Below are 20,830 nucleotides of genomic sequence, written 5' to 3'. Positions count from 1 at the left end.
CAGAAAGTTAGGTGTAAAGGTTGATTAGACTTATAGTGATAACATTATACAATCCTTATGTAGCTTAATGACAAGAATGTGTTCTGAAAAATGTATCATTAGACAATTTTGTCATTGTGCAAGCATTATAGCACGTACTTACACAAATTTAAGATGACATCACTAGGTGATATAATCTTACATGACCAATGTCATATATGCTGTGTATATGTGATCTGTTATCTGAACTGTTTTTATGCATTGCATGACTGTATTTCGTAGTGCAGCACATCAGGAAGCACACAATTATCAGATAGCTGTACTTGTGGTGCTGTTTGATTACTTTAAGTGGTGACCTCCGTATCTTCAGTTATTAAAGCATTTTTTTCCTCTTTGCAATTAAGTGTGTTTGGGGTGGTACTTCAGCACCTTATATTGAATTAACTTTTATACATTAAGGATTTTTACTAAATCAGTTACTTCATTTGAGATTTCAAAATGTTAATCCCCCCCCAAATCTTATACTATTTGTATTTATTAGTTAATATTCTTTTATAAAAAGTACTTTTCTCTATCAACTGTGGGTGAACTTTTTAAAAGTTTATATTATTTTCTTTTTAGTAACCAGTTTTGAAAGTAGAGTTTGTGTGATAATCCCTTTGAAAGGTAGCCAATAAGTGTTGCCTCTTTTTCTTGCTCTTTCTGTTTAAAAAGCTATCATTAAGGACTTTGTGACTTTATTTGTGCCATTCGTTGCAATTAGAGTGTTTATATCTTATCCAACTTGAATGACTCAGCTTAGAACCTTCCATGTGAAAATTTCACCCATCTTTTAGCCAAAACTATTCTCTTCTGAATATAGCACTTTATTTATTTATTTTTATTTTTGGCAGCACTGGGGATTGAGTACTCAGGGCCTCCACTTGCTAGGCAGGTGCTCTACCGCTTGATCTGCACCCCTGGTCCTTTTGCTTTTAGTTTGTTTTTCAGATAGAGATTCCTACTAACTTTGCCCCCGGAACAGCATTGGTCATGATCTTCTTACCTCCACTGGTTAGGAAGTATCACTGGTAGGAGGTACTTTGTACCTTTTCCTCCCAACCCCCTTTCCCTCCTTCCTTCGCCCTCTCTCTGTACTATGTCTCTCCTGAGAACAAGGATATTGTCCTGTAAAAATTGTTTATTTTATATGAACATTTCTGAAAACAATATACAGTTATCACAGGATATTTAAAAAAGATCTAGTGCTATTTATTTATACTGTGCTGTTATCAGTCCACAATCAAAATAAGACTAATTTCTTATCTTTGATACCACCTGCCCTCTTAACGATACATCCCCAGGGTATATCTTAACTTCATAGTTCTTACCAGGACTTTGGAAGACAGTTGATGAATTTATAGCACAATTTGATGATTGTCACTACCTGAATTTACTGCCTTCAAAATAATTGATGATTTTACATATTGGTAGTTGACTCCTTTTCCTGTTTCTTTTATCAGTTTCTTCGTCTTCTTCCTGATGCTGTATTGCCCTAGCAAAATACCTTTATTACTCAGAGATTACATCATAGATGCCTGAATATGAACTTCCTCTACTCACCACTAGATTTAGTGTTGTCTTACTAAGTTAAATCAATTTTTTTGGTAGGACTGGGATTTGAACTCCTGGCTTTGTACTTACAAAGCCAGGAGTTCTACTGCTTGAGACACACCTCTAGTCCATTTTGCTCTGGTTATTTTGGAGATTGGGTCTTGTGAACTATATGCCTGGGCTGGTCTCAAACTGTAATCCTCCTAATCTCTGCCTCCCAAGTAGCTAGGATTACCTGTGTGAGCACTAGCACCTGGCTTTAAAAACTTCAGTTTTTAAATGGTGTGTTAGAAAAAAAATAATGCACAAAATTTAAAGTAATGCACAACTCTTGGTGGAAGACTTAATAATTTAAAGTTTCATCAAGGTCAAAACTGATAGGTGTACAAAATGAATTGTAAATTTATTTAGATAGTTGTCACATGGCAATGCTGTTTCATCAGTAACAGATGTACCATACTATTGTTTACAGGAAATTATCTGAAAGTGGTCTTAAGGGCCATGTTCTGCTATTTTGTAATCACTTATATAATTTTAAGATTTTTTATTTTATGACAATTTTCTCCTAGTATTTATATATTTATTATTTTTTTCTTTTGGAGGTACTATGGTTTGACCTCAAGGGTTCACACTTGTTAGACAGGCACTCTATCACTTGAGCCCTTCCACCAGCCCTATCCTAGTATTTAAATGATAATTGCTAGTGTTGGAGCTCCAAATCCATAACTTTCAAATGGAAGTGAAATATAATGAAATGCTATGAGTAGAGAAACAGTTGTCCTGTTATGCCAAGTTGTTAATCAGGGAAAACTCAGCAAAATGTTAATTACTGGGAAAATAAAAGTCTGTGTTAAAGTCTAAGTGTGTCTCAGAAGTTGTAGATTTATGTGCTCTAAGAAATAACCCCCAATTAGTTTTGTATTAAGAGTTTTGATTAAATGACATTTTCAGTAACTTAATCATTTAAATAATTGATTCCTCTGTATCTGTACCTATTACCACTTTTAATATTAGAGAAATTATATCTTGAATGTCCTTAAAAAACATTGTATTCCCCTTTTTAGATTGTCACAGTGATACATACTTATTGCAAATATCTCTGACAGTGGAAATATGGTTTTAATTATGTGAAATTCACCTCAGATAATAAATACTATTATCTCTACTATGCTCTCGATTCTTTCCTCTTTTGGATCCTCATTCTGCCCTCTCCTCATATAGTATCTGTAATCTTTTTCTCTCTTTGCCTTTGTTCCCTCCTTTACTTTATTGTGTAAATAAGTTAAAGATTTCATTAAAAGAAAAATAGAAAAAAAGCATCCCAGTAAGACCCCATAGTTTTCCTTGTCTTATTAGCTGAGCTTCTTGAAAAAGTAGCTTACCTTTTTTCTTTTCTTCCTTCCGTTTCCCATCATATTATAAACTGGCTTCTAGTCCTCCCTTCACATTAACTGTTTCTCTCTCTCTTTTTTTTTTTAGTTATTTACCTTTAAAAAAACAGATCTTCTGATTACACAGATAATCAGCCACATCTTAAAAGCCTTTTCAAAGAGAGATGCATAATGTTGAAAATCAGTCTTTCTAAATAGTCTTCACCTGAGATAATCTCTTTTAACCATTTGGTATATATAGTCATCCCTAGGTTCTTTGGGGTTTGGTTATCAAAATCTGCAGATGATCAAGTCCCTTATAGTATTTGCATATGACCTACACAATCCTCTCATATACTTCAGTCATCTCTAGATTACTTATAAAGCCTAATATAATGTAAATGCTCTGTAAAAAGTCGTTACACTCTATTGTTTAGAGAATGACAAGAAAAAAGTTTGTACAAATTCAGTGTAAGGACTTCTTTTTTCTTTTGAATATTTTTAAGCTGCAGTTGATTGAATCCAAAGATGTAGAAGCCATGGATACAGGGGGTGGATTGTATTTATTTAGCTAGTCCTATATGTTCATTAAGATGTTCTCTAGTTGATATGTATTTTTAAGATTATGTATATATTATGTATATTATATATACATCTATATCTCATTCTGTAACTTGCTTTTTCATGTCTGTTCATTGATACCTATTTAGATAATTATATCACTGGCCACTGATTGTGTGATGGAAAGCAAATTGATTAATTTTTCTTTAGTTTCTCTGTAAAGTGGGGATAATGACAACTCACTTCATATGCTGTTTTAAGTATGAAATTTATGTAGTCTTAGGTCAGAACTTGGCACACATTAAGTGCTGCATAAATACTGGATTTTTTAAAATGAAAAATATATTAAAATGTTGCATGCTCCTTATTTGTAATTTATCAATAAAGGAAAAAGATAAAAATAAATCCCTTTTCAGTTTTTTTCATTTAGAGAATACCATATTAATTTCTGTAATCAAACCCACGTAGCTAAGACCTTACATAGTTAATACATTGCATTTGTTACCCCTGTACAAATGGAAAAAAATTAAGTTTAACATTTCTAGACTAATACAACTATTTTTAATAGTGCCAACTCACCGTGGTAAATTGAGATACTTTTTTTTCCAAAGCTGACAGCAGAGTTAAAGTTTCCAAAAATTCAAAGTATCTGAATGGATATATATTGACAATTATGTAAAAAGACCAATAATACCAGTGTGTTGTTCACCAATTGCAGCATGGTGACATTTGGTGTACCCACTCTTTGCTTTTGAAAAAATTTTTTCTTCCTGGTAACTATTTGCTTTGTTGGTTTGTCTTCTTTTTATGTGTTACTGGAAAAAAAAAAAGATTTTAGCCATACAGAAACTGTAGTGAATACTATTAATATCTGTGTACCTACTGCTTTCTTTTTTTTTTTTTGGTGCACTGTTCCTGGAGGTACTGCAATACCAGGTTGATGCGTGGAGTGGACGGAGCAAGCTCCTATTCCATCTCCCTGTCCCCAAAATGCATTTAATATATTGTCCTCGGATAGAGGATGTATCATATATTAAGCTGATAAGAACAAATACTATACTTGATTTTAGACAAAAGGTTGAGAAGCGATTTTACTGCTTATCTTAAGAAAATAAAACATTGTATAGTTGAAGTATCTTTATTTTCCTCTGTGATCACTTTTTCCTACCCCACCCTGCATAATTAACTTCCTTCCTGAATTTGGTGCTTATCATTCCTATGTATTGTCCAGTGATTACTTTTCTTTATATTTCTTGTGCTTGGGATTCATTGAGTTCCTTGGTTTTGTGAGTTTATAGTTTTTACCCACATTAGGAGTTTTTCCAAATATTTTCTCTCTTCTTTTTCCTTTTTTTCAGGTACTCCAGTTACATGTATATAGATTTGATTGTCCCACAGTTCATGGCTATGATTCATCTTTTTTGTCTATGTTACATTTTAGACAGTTTCTGTTGCTACCTCAAATTCATTAATCTTTTCTGGGATGTATCTAATCTGTTGTTAATCCCATTCAGAGTTTTTCATTTCAGACATTGAATTTCTCTCTAGAGGTTTAGTTTGGTTCCTTTTTGATTTCTCATATCTCATTCACACGCTCATGCTTTCCTTTGTCTTGGTGAACATGAGGGAAGAACTAAACTAACTTTGAGATGTCTTTATCTTCTAATTTTATCACTTGTCATTTCTAGGTCTCTTTATTGATTATTTTTGTTCCTATCTGGGCTGTATTTTTCCTCCTTTTTATATGCTCGGTTTATTTGTTTGCTTGTTTGTTTAGAGACAGGGTCTTGCTATGTAGCTCAGGCTGGCCCTGAACTTGCTATCCTCCTGCCTCAGCCTCCCAAGTGCTTACATGCCTGGTAATTTTTAGTGAACTTGACAGGCATTGTGAATATAACTTTTATAGGTCTAAATATTTTTGAATCCTTTAAAAATACTCTTAGGCTTTGTTTTGGGATGCAGTGAAGCTACTTGGGAAAACTTTGATCTTGTTGAAACTTAGTTTAAGCTTTCTTAGTGAGACCAGGCAATATTTAGTACAGGGCTAATTTTGTCCCAGCATTATGACAATTCTCCTTGTAGTACTCTACCTTATGCCTTGTCTCTGACGACTTTTTCCATTATTTTTGGCCCTTCACTTTCTTCTTAGACTTTTTTTTTGGTGGTGGTACTGGGAATTGAACTTAGGACTTCACACTTGCTAGGCAAGCACTCTGCCACTTAAGTCACATCCCCCAGCACTTTTGCTTTTTTGGGTAGGGTCTCTAGTTGGCTTTGCCTGGACTGGCCTCAGGTCACAAATCCTTCTACCTATACCTTCCATGTATCTGGGATTATAGATGTATGCTACTGTACCTGGCTTGTTTTTGAGATAGGATCTTACTTTTGTCTGGGCTGGCCTCTAGCCACTATCCTCCTGTCTCCACTTCCAAAGTTCCTGGGATTGTAGGCATGTGCCACCATCATTAGCCCTTTGGATTCTCTTCCTATCTTTAAATTTCCTTATGTGTATATACTGATCAAAACTAATCTGATCCTGGGCATTGGTGGCCTACTACTATAATCCTAGCTACTCAGATGGCAAAGATCATGAGGATGGTGGTTCAAAGCCAGCCCCTGGCAAGTGATTCATGAGACCCTGTCTTGAAAAAACTCATCACAAACACACAAAAAGGGTGCTGACATAGCTCCTTTCGCAATGAGAACGCCTGCCTGGCAAGCATGAGGTCCTCAGTTCAAACCCCAGTGCCACTCCCCCAAAATAAAAATCTGAAGACTGAACAGGAGCTCTGCAGGTCTCTGCAGCTCTCACTGTGTAGTTCTCTCCTTTCTGGTTACTCTTACCTTTAGTTTTAGACACCTGGGCCTTCCTGAGTTCTCAGTCCTGTCTCCTTAGCTTAGATCACTGGTCTTTGTTTAGTTTCCTCCTTTTGCAGTTCCCTGAAAACTTTTTCTGGGCAGTTAGGAATTTACCTCATTTGTTTCTCTTCACAGAGGTCCAGTGTTCTGTGCTGCCTTTGTTCAGTACCTAACAGTCCTTGTTTCATATTTTTCCAGTTTTTCAGTTATTTAAAATGAGGGAGTCTGTTCCTTATTATTTCATCATGATTAGAAGCAATTGCCTGTGTATAGAAAGCCATTAGTATTCTAGCATACAGTTACTTATCATATTTGCCTAAATAGTAGGTGAGTTATTATCATCCCCAAAGGCTTGTGTTTAAGTCCTTTTAAAGTTGCTCATAATATAGAGTGACTTCTAAATTACTTCAAATAATAGTTGTCTGAGGAAACACATTGATTTAAACTATTCCTAGTTGGAATTTTATAGAATTCCAGTTAGATATTTATAGAAAATGCAATAAGTGTAGAATTTTAACATAGATTAAATAATCATTTCTGAATATGACCCTAAGAACCACAAATACTAGATGTTACATGCAAGTTGTTTTGAAAGAGTAATAAATACATTAAAAAGTGATGTTGTTAAGTGATTATATTATAGAGATTGTAAATTCATACCTATGGTCCAAAGGGGAAAAGTTGGCTTCTTATGTGAAGGGGTAGTAGTAGTAATTTTGGGTAAATGGTCAGATGACATTTTAATTAATAAAGAGCAGCATCTCAAACAACTTAGATTCTATGAAATTGATGTTTAAAATCAAGTAGATTTGATTATTCAGAAGTGGTTGTTATAGAAATGACCCTAATTTCTAAGAGGAATGTGAAGAGCTTGGCTAAAATTGTTTCCTGAAATGTGACTTTAATAAAATAATATTTTAGACATGCTGTTTCAATAATATGTGTTGTTAGATATATGTCAAACTGGCTCAACAAATTTAAATTCAGCTGTTTGGCTGTTTAAACCTATGTTCTTGTAGGTTTATATTTGAGTTGGGATCTTAGAAAATGAGGTATCTAATTTTCAGGGTCTATTTTTATTACTTTTAATTTTGTAATCACTTGTAGTTTAGATATTAGAAAGACTATTAATTTGACAAATATTTACTGAGTTCCTGTTACATTCTGTAATAAACAAACTGAGAAAGAATATATGAAAACAATAGTATTTACAATAGCCTCAAAAAAAATCAAATAACTAGGTGTAAACCTAACAAAAGATGTGAACAACCTCTACAAGGAAAACTATAAACTTCTGAAGAAAGAGATTGAGGAAGACTATAGAAAGTGGAGAGATCTCCCATGCTCATGGATTGGTAGAATCAACATAGTAAAAATGTCTGTACTCCCAAAAGTAATCTACATGTTTAATGCAATTCCCATCAAAATCCCAATGACATTCATTAAAGAGATTGAAAAATCTACTGTTAAATTTATATGGAAACACAAGAGGCCACAAATAGCCAAGGCAATATTCTGTTACATTCTGGGCAGAACATGCCACCCTATAGGTACTGGGGATAGAGTGGTAGGTATAGGAGATATTCTTGAATTTTGCCCATAATTGGAACTTGGAATTAAAAATTGAAACATAGGAATAATTGGAAGGATTCTTAGAAGCTAATGAGTTTTTTATTTTATAAAAGAAGACACCAACACTCCCTCTCCCCATCCCAAAGAAAATGACTAAAGTAATAACAGACCGTTAATTGACTGAACATTTCTGACTTGCAATAGGGGTTTTCCAACCTCCACCATTAGGAGATCTGTTATACTTAGATGCCTTTACTCAGCCAGACTATTCTAGATATATTAAAAATTTCGTGGTAGAAATTTCAGAACACTGAAGAGAGAAATCAGCTATAGGTTTTCAAATACCTCTTTATTTTCCTTCACAAAATGCAATGCCCAATCTGCACTTGGATTTTACTTACTTTGTTTTCAGTATTGTGCTTAAGAATGATAAACTCTTTTATTTAAGGAGTCCATAGGCTTTGAGTAGGCTTCACTCTTTGATGTTGGGAGCATATGATTGTTGAGTGATGGAGGTGGGAGAAGGGAATACTCTGTTTTCAACAGTGTGTAATTTCCAGGCAGTGTTTTAGTTGAGAGAAGGAAATGTTCCCGTTCCCCAAACCTTATAGCTATATTATATGTGTTATCATTGGAGAGGAGAAAAAGACAAAACATAATGTTTTTTTCCTCTACTCTAACAGCATTACACAAAACAGTACTGTATTCAGATATGTGAGGGGTTTTCCCACGTCAGTCATTTCTCCAGTAGACAACTGAGTGTCCTATAATTCAGTTCACTTCTAAAGAGTCTTTAAGTACAGGTAGTATCAGGCCCCACAGGTTGGGAGCAGACACAAGACTGCCTTACTTCAGATGCCAGTTACATACAAGTAGTAAGTTGCCACATATACTTCTGACTACTGGCTGTGCATCAGTGTTCCCACAACCCCTTCCTTGGTTTTGATTAATTTGCTAGGATGGCTCATAGAACTCAGGGAAACATATATACCCATCTCTTATAAAGGGTATTATGTAGGATACAGATGAATGGCCAGATGGAGAGGTACATAGTACAAGGTCTGAAAGTATCTTGAGCACAGGAGTTTCTACCCTCCTGGCACATGGATGTACTTGTCAACCCAGAAATCCATCAAATCTTGTTATTTAAGAGTTTTTATAGAGCTTGATCTCCAGTCACCCCTATACCCACCCCTTTCTTGGAAGTTGGTGGGTGAAGCTGAAACTCCAACCCTCTAATACTTCATGGTGATCTATGGTCTTATGGTGATGAGTGATGGAAAGAACTGGTTTTGAATAAGCGATACTTATATCACTCAGGAATTGTCAACAGTTTTTTAGGCTCTCTGTAACCGAAACCAGTGACAAAGACCAAATATATTTGATATTATACCACAATAGATAAATAACTGTAGCTGGACACTTAACAACATCAGCATTATTCTCAATGTTGTGCATGTATTATTTTATTTAATCCTCACACAGCAGACCCTTTAGGCTCTATTCAGGTAAAGTTCCACATGTCTTATCTGAAATATATCCTATTAGTCCTTAAACAAAAGGCTATCATCTGACAAATGTCAATAATAGTGGCAACAACAGTGATGATGCTTAAAATTTGATAAGCACCAAGTGAAATATGTGTATTCTTTATCATAGCCCTTTTAGTGAAACAGTTTAATAAGTTGCTGATGCAGCCATGTGTAACTAACAGATTAGGAGTAGGTGTGCTGTATAAGAATCAGGTGGAAACAACTCAGTTGTTTAAGTATCAAATATAAGGTGATTCATAATATCTATACAATGTGAAGAAACAGTGTGGACAAAAATTACAGATAATAGTTTTCCTTATTGTATGTTTTTATAGGGGAGTATGGCTGGAAGCTTATTAGAGTGAAAGCTACTTGCTATCCCTATGCCTGTCCCCTGTCTGTTAGTCTGTCTAACTCTATTCCTGATGATCTGGAGATCCGGACACAATTCACAAAGTTGGGTGGCTTCTTGGTTAAAGATAGAGACTTCTTGAGGAGTTTGAAATGGTGCAGTTATAACTATCTTTTTGTTGTGTTCCCCTCCTTTTTTCTTAGAGTAGCAAGGAATTAGGTGAAATGGATTTAGTATGCACTAAAGTTAAAATATGACTTTATTAGTTAAATGTTATTTATTTTAGTAAAGAGAATAAGAAGTAAGTTTTAGAGACAATATTTTAAATTATTGCTTTTTGTTCTTCTGCTCCCCTTCTCAAAAATACCACATGGAATATTCCATTCATTACTGCCTGAGAAAGTCATTACTTTGCAGGCTGCAGTTGCTGAAATGGTTTAGTGGAAGAAATGTTTGCTTGCAATTTTTTAGTGATTTTTTTTTCTTGGCGGTTGTTTTTTAAATATCCAAACTGTAGCAAACAAAGAGAAACAGATTTAAATGTATATCGGGGAAACCTCCTTGTGGAGCATTTTATCAGATGACTCCCTGTCAACCTCCTATCTTGAAAAGAGGGAATAATGAAATAGCATCTGAAGCAGCAGTGGACTCTTGCGGAATAAACCCTGACATCTTCCACCGTGTTTTGTGGGATAATTTCAAGTTCTTCAGATACAGATTACATAAAGAAGATTGTAGGACACGTGACACATTCTGGCTTCTTATATTTCAGATAGTAGAAAAATTCTACCTCTAAGAATGGATCCTGGAGAGACCTCGTCACAGTTATAACTTTCCATCTATGATTTTATCTCACAACTTTATTTTTATTTTTATTTAAGTTTTTTGTTTAAATAGGCAACTTATAATAGTTTTTCTTTGTGTATAAAATATTGTAATGGTAGAATAATGGATTGCCTGTGCATTGTAACCACAAAGGTAAGCTAAAATATGCTTTTCTGTCTTCCATTGGTAGTGACAGATGTGGGAGACCTTTTGTTTGTAATGTAGTTTAAAAATAACATATAACCATTGTTAGATGCTTGAAACAGGTACTCAAATTTATGTGATGCTTAGTTCATATCCTTTAGCAAAAGCAATAGTTTGAAATGTATTTCAGATACATAAAAATAGGGTGTTTAAACAGATTATTTTTTCTTTTGAGATTTATAGGAAGCATTTCTCCTAACAACAAAGGTCTGTAAGACCTTGATTATGTTTAAATTTTTTAAATAAAGTCTCAAAGTTCTCTTCCACTCTGTGTCCCAACATGTCATGCTAATTGAAAGTATAACTAATTTTGAGAACATTTTCTGGACTCTACCATCTATTGTAATATAGTTAATTTTTTTCCCTTAAGAACAAGAAAACAGTCAAATTCTGATTATGTTGCCCTCGGAAAGATGTTGATTTTAATGTGAAGTGATTAAGCTTGTACAAGTACTTTTTAAAGTACTTGTTCCTGTGTTGCTTATTGTCTTCAAAGTGTTGCATACTTAATTTCTGTCTGACTTCTGTCTCTGAGCACCAGTTTGTGAACATTGTATGATTGTGGTGTTACAGAGTCTGGGTGTTTGCATGTAAAATTTATACATTGGTTTTAAAATAGGAAATACTTTACCATTTGGGGTTTTATTTTTATGCACTGATGTCACATAGTGATTGTTAGACACAATTGTTAAGATTTTAAAATTATATTCAGTGATAAAAGAAAAAGTAAATGTGTAATTTCCAAATGTAGGCTATTACTATTCCTGTGCAGTTATTTCTCACAAGAGAGGAAGAAAAATGGGAAAATTGATGGGAATTAGTTTTCTTGCTATATACAGACTTAAGTTCAAATAGTATTTTGTGACCAGATACAGAAGTGCCCATTATTTGGGCTTATACCCTGTTAATAAGAGGATGTCTTCTGTACCTCTTAAGTAAACTGTCTTATTGAAATACTTCTAAAGAATGTTTAAAGAGCACATAAGCCTGAAAAACTGTTTTTCCCCCTCCTCTCTATAAGTTCTTTTTATGGATGTGTATGATTGGCTCTTCCCTGTGATTTACCTTTTATCATTTCATTCAGTTTATTATTTTATTTCCAATACTTGAAATGATCTGTCTCTTTACTCTTCCTTTCTTGATAGATTTTGAATTTTTTTTTGCACTCAACCCTTTTTTTAAGCAAAGGAGACCTACTTTTTTTTATTGCTTTAAAACATTGGATATAATTATTGTCCTAAAAGTATTTATAAATTTTTATTATGTAACTTAAAACAAAAATAGTAAAAAAATGGAGGTTGGAAATTAGGAAGCTTGAACATTATTTGTAGTTACTTTTGAAAAAGTTAAATTAAAATGATTTGTTCTATTATTAGAAATAAACTCTTTGAACATTTTTAACCAATGGCTATAGCAAAGAAGAGCAAAATTCTTGATTTTCTTTTCAGCTAAAGGCTACAGGGCATCTTTCTTCTACCACCTGGGGTCTTTTCTCTCTTTCCTGAGCTTTACATGGTTTTATAAAGCCTGACAATGTAGTTGATTTAATCCTATCATGTTAAAACACCTTTCCAAGTAAATTTTTTCTCATATTCCGCCTCTCCTTTCTCCCACTTGTGTAGGCACGGTGAGCTAGGTAGGCATGTTGCATCACTGCTACCATGGATACTCTTAAGAACAGGCATGTGGGTTGAGCTAAAGCAATGATGATTAGCTTTCTGATCCTTCTCCTCTCCCGCCTCCCCCCGCCCCATAACTACATGTTCTTCACAGTGAAGACTCTTATTTTAAAATGTTTGCAAATGACTAGGTTGTGAGGTGTGGTGACTAAATGTTCACTGTTACTGAACTGCAAAATCTTGGCCTCCATTTATAGTAGTTTTAATACCATTTACTAATTTAAGACAATCATAAATAGCTGTGCATTCCTGTTCTGATTAATACACTTTAAGGAACTATGGTTTTGTGTTCTGTGGTACTGGAGGTTGAACTCAGGCCCTCACTAATGCTAGGCAGTCATTATACTACAGAGCTACATCCCCAGTCCTGGTCAATACATTTTAAGTAGGAATATAGTGTGTGTGTTTGCCTCTTAGTATTATCGAAAATATACTTCCTTTTTGAATTAAAAAATACTGGATTTAGAAAAGATTCTAGCATTTCTATCATGACAGTATTTCTGATTGTTTTAATATACTAACAGATTTAATGTTCAGTCACCTTGGATACAGTATTTTGTTTTGTGCTTTCCTCCAGGTAATGTCTCTGTAGAAAATACTTAATTGTGTTTGTTTTTAGATTCTTAACTGCTTTGTAAATGTGTCAGTTGGTGTAGAGTTAATATTATTAGGGACTGGACAGAAAAGTATGTTTTATCAGGCTCATTATCTTTGCAGGAAAATTGTCTAGAAGCATATATGAGTGATTTCGGAATATTGCTATATGCAGTATATTTTCTTATGTTAGCAGTAAAATGCTGTGTTTAAACTGTAGCTAAAGAGCATTCGTATTCTTTATGATTTTTTAGCTGTCCAGCAACTTCTAGAAAGGGAGAAAAGGAGGGAGAGTGGCAGGCCAGCATAACTTTAATACCAGAATTTCTTAATAGTAAGAGCATATCTTTGTTCATCTTTTATTATAGTGTTTTTTGATCAAGTAAGTAGAAAGGAATTCTTTATTCATTTTAGGATCATTTGGTAGAAACTTAGATGAACGAGGAAAGAACTGAAAAGAAAAAGTTTTCTGTATTGTGTTCTTAAGTAAGCCTATGAAGGTGAAAAATAAGCTTCCCTGTTTGAGGAGATTCTCTTACACTCAGTGCCAGTTGTTAATATTTCTCTTATTTAACTTGTAAAACATGGAGTCCATGTTAAGTCCTGTCAGGGCAATATTTGAAGTATATGCATTCTTGGGTGTTTTTCCCAGTTGAGGAACAGGCAATAAATATGTTTTTGGAGGCATACACCACATCTTCATTATTTTTGTTAACAGGACTTTTTTCATTTCTCATGAGGCATTTCCTTCATCTTTGAGACTTTTATGCCTAACAGTTTATAAATCCATACTCCCAAATTTTACTAACCCTCTGACTCCTGTTTATAGATTATTTTGTCAGAGAAGTCTTCCTTTACTCCTGATTAAATTGTTTGTCTACGTCTATAAAAGTCTATTTTAATTTTCCTTTATATCACACAGTATCTATCATATATTTGTGTGACTTCTTATTACTGTATATTTCTCAATGGTCTGTAAGATTTCTATGGTATCTCTGACCAAGTGTCTGATATATAGTAGATACTCAGAAAATATTTGTTGAGTGCTTTGGCACAGATGATCCAAACTTGTGTATTAAAAAACATGAATATTTTACTTCGTAATGCATGTGAAACTCATTTTTGATATGGTTATATATTGATATCATAGAAAATTGTCTCTGGAATTTATTTATTTATCTTATACTTAGAATAAATATTTAGAATAAATAAATAGATCCAGAAAATACTCGTCCTCCCATGGTTTCCCACCTCTTTCTTAGTTTGTCATCTTGACACTTAATTGGTTATTGATCACTTAAATATTTGACTCATTTATTGACTACATAAAGTATGTATTTGTTTTTTGCTTATATTTGATTTGAGAGACAGTCTTTTCTCATTTTATAGTGTTTCTATCTCAGGGCTGCAAAATGTTAACTTTTAACTTCAACATTGTCCAATAGAAATTTCAACACTGTCCAATAGAACTTTATACAATTACAAAAATGTTCTATATCTACACTGACCTATCCCCTAGCAATTGAAATGTGACTAGTTTGACAGAACCTGAATTTTTTTTTGAATTTTACTTAAATTATCTTAGAATATTGGTCTATAACAACATTCTTATACACTAGCCAGTCATTAACTTATTTACTACTCCTGAACTTTTTAAATATTGTTTTTGAGTAGATAAACTCAATTAAAAAACCAAAACTAGCTAGATGTGGTAGAACATGCCTATGTTCTCAGCACTTGGGAGGTAGAGCCAGGAGGATTGAGAGTCAAGGCCAGCCTGGGCTGCATATATAGGGGGACACGGTCTCAAAACAAAATAAAACAGTCATTAAAAAGTTTACATAGACATGTCTTACTTCTATTCCTTTTCCCTATACTTCCCATAGAACACTATTTGTTTTGGTTTCTATTTATCTTTTCAGTATTTATACAAATATAAGTGAGAATGTTTTTATTTCTCTTATACAGTGCATAATGTGTTTTTTATTTATTTGATCTCTCTCTCTCTGGCTGGTTTTACTTATAATGTCTTGAAGTCTTCTCATTTTAGTACCTAGAGCTTTTCCTCATTCATTGTTAAGAAATGTATTTGATTTTATGAATGGACTTTAAAATAAATAACCTATAATATCTGGTTCCACTGGAAAAAGTTGAAATTTAGATCCACACTTAATTCTGTATATCATGACAAATTTCAGATCTTAAAAAGATATATGCTGTGGGTTGAATGAGGTATCCCTTCCAAAATTCATTAAAGGTTAATCCCCAGTGTGATGGTGTTGAGAGGTGTGACTTTTGGTAATTGATTATGTTATAGAGGCTTTGACCTCATGAATGTGATTAACACCATTATAAAAGGGCTCCAGAAAAAGGGAGCATTTTATTGCCCTTTCACCCTTTCTGCCATGTGAAGACACAGCATTTCTCTCCTCTGCAGGATGCTTCAATAAGGTGCCATTTTGGAAGTAGAAACAGTTTTCACCAGATACCAGTCCTGTTGGTGCCTTGATCTTCAGCTTCGTAGCCTCCAGAACCACATGGAATAAATTACTATTGTTTAGAAATTACCTAATCCATGATATTTTGTTGTAGAAGCACAAATGGATTAAGACAAATTCATTTTTGCTGGACGCTAGGGTTCTTTCTAATTTTTTACTTTTATGAAGTGCTTCAGTAAACAACTTTATATGTATGTCATTTTATATTTATATACATCTGTCTATATGATATAGATTGATGGTTCCCAGAGTAAATGTAGGTAAAATTTTGGTTACATATTATCAGATACCCTTCTATAGAAGATGTGCCATTTTGTCATTTCTGCCAGTAGTGTATGAGGGTGAATATTTTCTTATAACTTTGTCAGCAAAATGTGTTTTCAAATTTTATGGGTTTTTGTTTTTGTTTTTGCCAATTTGCTGAGTGAGCAGTGGTCTATAAGTAAAGTTTCAATTTGCATTTCTTTTGTATATTTAAGTAAGATTTGTCATACTTTATTTTTTTTTCTGTTGTGTTTTAGTCTTTTTCTTCTTGGTTTCTAGGAGTTCCTTATATATTGAGATTGTCCTTTTTCGATGATATCAGTGCAGTTTTTCCCCCACTGTTTGTCATTTGGTATATTAGTTATATAATTCTGCCCTTCCCTCCAATATAGTATTTTTCCCCCAGTGGCTACTTATTTGTTCCAGTGCCATTTACTAAAACATTTCTGCTTCTCTCCAGTGAATTGAAATGCCATCTTTTGACAAATAGTAAATTCCCATATGTATTTGGATCTATTTTTGGACATTGAGTTCTGTGTCTATGACCCAGCTTGGCAGTGTTTTACCATTTGAAGTTTTATGTAATAGTTGGTTACATCTAATGAAGTTGTCCTTTCTCATTGCTTGTCTGTTGTAGAATTTTCTCATTAAAAAATATTTTTACTCATTTATTTTTCCATATAAAGTTTAGACTCAAATCTAATCCAAGAAAGAAGCATTTTGATATTGGGAACCTCCTCCTGTAATTTTAAAGAAATCGTAGGTCATAGGAATGTTTCTTGACTAGTAGGGAGTGGAAGTGAGCTGGGTAGATCTATCTTACATACCTTCCAGGCTACTAGTATAAATTACCAGTAAGAGGTTAGGCCATAATCTTCTTCCCTTATCTTGGGAGACCGGGTTTTAAATTAATCTCATAGAGTCCTCACCAGTTAATTTTTGTTAATAGGACAAAATGTGATAGAGGAATTACAAATATACTTTACCTGATTCATAAGTTTGCTTAACCCTTTGCTTCATGACTTTACTAGTTGACTAAGTTAAAATCTACCTTTTGACTAAATCAATCAACTCTGTTTCATGTTGGATGCCCAGAAGAATGTATTGAGAATTCTAATAACAAGTTGAAGGACAGTAAGCTATGGTCAGCTAATAGTCTGCCATAGGGATTGAGAAGAGTAGGAATGAAATTATTTATATTTTATGTGTTTGGAAATCCTTAACATGTCATTAAATCTTTTCTTATAGCAGTTAACATGATTTTAGGTTTGGATGTTTTATAATTGGGCTATTTCTATTTTTATTTTAAAATGATAACCTTGATGCTTAATCTGTGAGCCTAATCATGATTCTTTGGGTAAAAATTTTCTTATATAAAAGATAAGAACATCTTTAATGTTTTGATAAATATTGCCAAGTTTCCCATACTTTAATAACCTTCAGACCACCTTTCCAGTTAAAACACCTTAGTTTATATTGAATATATTTTCACTAGTGTTTCTACATTTAAGCTCCTAATCTTAACCACAATGATTAGGTTTCTTTGAACTTTCTACAGTATATTATCTTATTTCTTAACTATTTAACTTTTTTCTTAATTTTTAGTATCCAATTAATGTTCGTCTAGATTCACTTTATTTGGGACCTGCTGAATTGAAATAATAGAGGTTGCTGTCAAGTGCTGCCCTTGTTTTCTGCTCATCCTTTTATAATCAGTCTTTTCAAATGAATAACTAAGATGTTCAGTTTTCTTATCTTTTCACTCTCTGTTTATAAATTTCTTGTGAGTCCTGTTTTTACAGCAGTTACCCAACAGAAGTTGTATCACTTAAAATGGACAGAATAAAAAGATAATAGTCAAGAGCTCAGGCTCTGGAGACTGTTACTCTCCTCTCAGGACTTGGTTCCTAGATAAGTTGTTTATTACTCCTTTTCAGTTTCAGCTTTCTAATCTGTAATACTGGAGAAGCAATGGTACCTGCTCTAGAGAGTGGCCAAAAGATTAACTTCATCAGTACCTCTCAAGTATGCAAAACAATCAATGGCATATGATAAGACTTTACTAATGTCAGCAGACCTTTTAAATAATTTTTACTAAATAGTAAAATACATAGTCTTCTGACTGGACAGAACAGGCTTCTGAATCTTTCCCCCTTGTATAATTCTTATTCCTTGCTTTATCTGACTAGTGTGCTTGTTCTATGCATCAGGGGTGGTTTGTCAAGACAAGTTGAAAGTTGGAATAACCAGGAATATAAAAGAGGATGGGATCTTCCACTCATGCCTGTCTCTGCTTTACCAACCTCTTCTTTTGCTGCTTTTATTTTGAATGTCAGAACTATGCTAATGCTTGGTACTCTGAGACAAAATCTCTAGTTTGCAAAAATTTAGAACTATAAAATGTATGATATTTATTTTGGTGATTGGCAGGTAGCTATCTAATTTGATTATAGAAGAAAGGATTGCCCTTATGTGAGAATAAGTAGTTGTGATTCTAGTGGGTACTCAACCAATACTTATTTTAACTAACTGATAAAATGTTAGGTATTAAATCACCAGAGAATTTAAAAATTATTTTTGGCTTATCTGCTTGGGAATTATGAACACCAAATTCGGTTCCTTTGGGTAAAATATTCATATTTATATGTCAGGGTACTTTTACTCATAGTAGGTTGTGTTAAAATTGCATCTTAGCAGCTTGGAAAGGGGTGTGAAACCTTTTTCAGAGATTGCAGATTTTTTTATTTTTTAAGTTAAAAACAAATAGTAATGCTGCCCTCTACTGTTGGCTGATTTTTTACTGCCACGTAAAACCATTTACTGTAATAGGATGAGTTTTTTTTGGTATATATTATAGTATTACCTATATATTATAGGTTGAATTATAACTATATAATTAAAATGGAGCTAATTTACTTATTAGATCATAATTAAATAATACTAACTTCCATGAAATGTGTTTAGTTTCATTTTGGTTTTTGGAAGAACTTGAGCCGTGGAACAAACTTTGGTTTAGTTTTAGCTTCTCAGTTTATGTTATAAACTTTAATTAGTTGCTAGATTCATCCCTATGGTTGTGTAACTCAAAGCTCACATTGATAATGTAAAAGCAAACTATATATAAAAATATTCTGAAATAATTATTTAGTTTATCATGCTTCTCAGTGTTTGAAATATTTGGAACTTTTACATTTCAAAATAATGTTTCAAATTAAAAAATTTTAATCAGTATTAAACAGTGATGTAAGTTCTTTGTGTAAAGATCTAAAAAGAGGCATTGCTTTAAAAATGGTGATGCTAAGCAAATTTCATGTTTTTTACTGTAAAGGACTTAGAAGAGGTAATTCTAAAGATTCCTTTTAGCTCTATTTTACTGAATGAGTATTGTATACAAAGTCCTACAATGGATATAAGATAAACATTGAAAACAAAGTTTAGTTCTTACTCTAGGTCAGAAATTGGCAAACTGTGACCAGTGGGTCAAATCAGGCTTTGGTCATTCATTTATTTGTATGGCTGCTTTTGTGCTGCAATGGCAGGGACGACTAATTGCAACAGATTCCATGTGACGTACAAACTTCCAAATATTTACAGTCTGTCCCTTTACAGAACATGCTTGCCTGATCCCTGCCTCAGATGAAATTCTTGTCTTGTGCAGAAGATAAATACCTAAAAAGACAATTTTAGTAGTCTTTTTTTTTTTTGTGATTCTGGGGGTTGAACTCAGGGACTTACACTTGCTAGGCAGGTGTTCTACCAGTTGAGCCACTCTGACAGCTAAAAAGACCGTTTTTAAGTGGGTGTTTCTAAAGGAGGTATGGACAGAATGTTAGTGATAGTTTAAAAATCAAGACTGTGTACTACTAAGTAAAACATGCTTGCTTCCTTGGTGTCATTCTTTTAGTTTAGTAATGTACTACTATCTTCTAGTAATTCCCAGAATTTCCTGTTATTGACCATTGACAACTATTCTGCCTTATAGCCTGGTTATCACCATCACAATCATCATCTTTATTACTTTTTTCCTTTCTTAAAAAATGCGCAAATCTATACATGAAGGTCAAATGTGTTTTTATAACTGTAATCACCACCCACATAGATATTAAACACTTCTAGTACCCTAGAAGACTCCCTTCTGTGATTTCCAAGACTCCTGAGTGGTAATCATTTTTCTGACCCGTATCACTGTAGATTAGTTTTAAATATCATATAAATGGGATCATAGAGCATATACGATTAGTGGTTTGTTTTACTCAACATATATAGTATTATCCATGCCAGTAATTTGTCTTTTTTTTTTTTTTTACTATATTCCATTATATGAATATACTATAGCTTGTTTATTGTTGAGGGAATTTGGGTTTCCAGTTTGAAGCTGTTATAAATAGAGCTTCTTTGAACATTCTTGAAGTTTTTGTGGATATATGCCCTGATTTTTATTGGGTGTATAACTAGAAGAAAGTTTTAAATTCATCTTATAGAGCCTTTACCAGAAAGTTTTTATTAGGACAGATTAGGTGGGAGGAAGCAAACACACATTTTCAAATACTTTATAAGTTTTCCCTAGTCAGTTGCTCTGTTAGAAAGTGGTAATTTTACATTTCTTCATAAACTGTTGACTAGGGCCACCTACATTTTGCCTAAATCAAGTTTTATTTCTTGTGCAATTCTGGTTGTGTTTTTTAGGTCTTTGCTAAGAATTCTAACAGGTTGAAAGAATGCTCAGATATACCAGTAGTCTTTGCAACCACCAAGACATTGCAGAAGTATGGAGGGATTGGAAGAAGAATGAGATCACTGTCATTTAATACATTTTGAAAGTTCTTATATACTAAATATAGTTCTTAGTATCTAAAATTACTTCAAAAAGAACAAAATTACTTCATTGTTTGGATGTCATAGACTTAATTTCACTTACTGTACTCATCACTTTTTAGAATGTCTGTTT

General features: G+C 33.4%; 1 protein-coding gene and 1 non-coding gene across 18 annotated transcripts in view; one reads left to right on the top strand and one right to left on the bottom strand.

The window, feature by feature from the left end:
- The window catches only part of Dlg1 (discs large MAGUK scaffold protein 1), a 270,953-nt gene that overhangs the window by 30,816 nt on the left and 219,307 nt on the right, over positions 1-20,830 (top strand). The window contains exon 1 of one of the 17 annotated variants that reach the window (XM_074073470.1): positions 10,196-10,796. The exons of the other annotated variants lie outside the window; for them this stretch is intronic. Coding sequence (XP_073929571.1) covers positions 10,767-10,796 — 30 coding nt within the window. The 5' untranslated portion in view covers positions 10,196-10,766. Of the gene's footprint in view, positions 1-10,195; positions 10,797-20,830 lie in introns of those variants that run through there. 17 annotated transcript variants of the gene reach the window in all.
- Positions 4,403-4,593, bottom strand: LOC141423510 (U2 spliceosomal RNA). The gene has a single exon (XR_012448373.1). It is a non-coding gene; the product is annotated as a U2 spliceosomal RNA (small nuclear RNA).

Source organism: Castor canadensis, chromosome 5, assembly GCF_047511655.1.
Source record: "Castor canadensis chromosome 5, mCasCan1.hap1v2, whole genome shotgun sequence".
In the NCBI taxonomy this organism is placed as follows: Eukaryota; Metazoa; Chordata; class Mammalia; order Rodentia; family Castoridae; genus Castor; species Castor canadensis.
This window is presented reverse-complemented; position numbering and strand designations above follow the sequence as displayed.